The sequence below is a fragment of the Myotis davidii genome, unplaced genomic scaffold (assembly GCF_000327345.1).
Source record: "Myotis davidii unplaced genomic scaffold, ASM32734v1 scaffold244, whole genome shotgun sequence".
Classification (NCBI taxonomy): Eukaryota; Metazoa; Chordata; class Mammalia; order Chiroptera; family Vespertilionidae; genus Myotis; species Myotis davidii.
In genome coordinates, this window is record NW_006294993.1 from 589849 (window position 1) to 591511 (window position 1663).

The following is a 1663-nucleotide window of genomic DNA, read 5'->3' on the forward strand; positions in this document are numbered from 1 at the left end:
GCCCCCCACAGGCTGAGGGCATGCGCTACCTGGAGGAGCGGCGCATCGTGCATCGAGACCTGGCCGCCAGGAATGTGCTCGTGGATGACGACCTGGCCTGCAAAGTGGCCGACTTTGGCCTGGCCCGGCTGCTCAAGGTCAGTGCGGGAGGGGCTGCCGGCCCCGCAGGCGGCGGAGCCAGGGGAGCGGAGGGCGCCACCTCATCACCTCACCGCGGCGTCCCCTCACCAGGATGACATCTACTCCCCAAGCAGCGGCTCCAAGATCCCCGTCAAGTGGACAGCGCCCGAGGCTGCCCACTACCGCGTGTACTCCCCGAAGTCGGACGTCTGGTCCTTCGGGGTGCTGCTCTATGAAGTGTTCTCTTATGGCCAGTGTCCCTACGAAGGTGGGCCTCCAGGCAGCCGAGGGTGGGCGCACCCTGCCCTGCGGGTTGCTCCCCTCAGCAGGGGCACATGGCCTCGAGGCTGCCCATGGAACAGGGTCTGGTGAAGGCTGGGGGCAGGATCCACGGTGACTCCTCCTCCCCAGGAATGAGCAACCACGAGACGCTGCAGCAGATCGAGAGAGGGTACCGGCTTCCGCGCCCAGCCGCCTGCCCCGCCGAGGCCTACGTGCTCATGCTGGCGTGCTGGAAAGGCAGCCCGGAGGAGCGGCCAGCCTTCGCCATGCTGCAGGCGATGCTGGGCACCATCCACAGGCGCCTCCACCCCACCCTCACATGACCCGGGCGCTGCCGGGGCTGGACTGCTCCCTGGGCCTCTCTTCAGGACAATGTCTGCCTCAGCTCATCCAGGGTGCCGGACCTACAGCCCTCAGAGCCCCTGGCCGCGGGCCTCAGTGCTGACACACACAGGTGTGCACACACAGGCCAACATACAAAAACATGCACTTGGAGAGCAGAGGGGCTGGCATCCTCCGCCCGGCGTGGCCACGTCCCTGGCATGGGCAGGACCCCGAGAGAAGGCCTGTCGAGCTGGGTCTACTCCCCCTCAGGGTGACTGGGGGAGAAGCTCTGAGCCGGCTGAGGTCCCTCCTGCCTGGGACCCCCTCCCAGGGTCAAGAGCAGCTGGTGGGGCTTCCCAATTTTCCCCAGAGTTCCGCCAGGGCCTTGTTGAAGGGGCCGGCCCAGGCTCTGGGCACGTGGGATGCAGCACCGCCTGCACACGCACGCCTCTGCCTGTGGGCAGCCCCTGTGTGTGCAGGGAGGCAGCCCTCAATAAACATGCGTGCACTAAGTCAGCGGCACAGACGTGCGTCACCACAGGCCTCAGCCCCAGCCAGAGCAGGGCTGGTGTGTCATGATGGAGGAGAGCTGGCCCCTGTGTCCCAGCCCCCATCCCGGGCAGCCAGAGGCAGACGATCCCCTGACCCCCTGCAGGAGCTTCGAGAACAGCCCTTTCCATCTCCCTGGGCTGGAGTTGAGGGCGGCTGGGGTTGGTCTTACCATGGGAGGCCGTCTGGGGGGCGGGTGACTCATCTGCCTCTGTGGCGTAGAGTCCAGCACGACCTGGTTGTGCAGTCAGGCCACGTGGAGGCGGCTGTGGGAGGCGGGCAGCTGCGGGCAGCTCTCCCGGGAAGGGGAGCAGCATCTCCAGAGCGAGGCAGCTCCCAGCGCTGATCCCAAGCCACCAGCTGACATCGCCGAGTGAGGAGGTGCCTC

General features: G+C 67.0%; 1 protein-coding gene across 1 annotated transcript in view; it reads left to right on the forward strand.

Moving 5' to 3' along the window:
* Positions 1-1392, forward strand: part of SRMS (src-related kinase lacking C-terminal regulatory tyrosine and N-terminal myristylation sites) — a 7211-nt gene extending 5819 nt beyond the window's left edge. Inside the window, exons 6-8 of the mRNA XM_006769561.2 lie at positions 12-137; positions 232-388; positions 532-1392. Of these exons, the coding sequence (XP_006769624.1) occupies positions 12-137; positions 232-388; positions 532-725 (477 nt within the window). The 3' untranslated portion in view covers positions 726-1392. The remainder of the gene's footprint in view (positions 1-11; positions 138-231; positions 389-531) is intronic.
* The last annotated feature ends 271 nt before the right edge of the window (positions 1393-1663 follow it).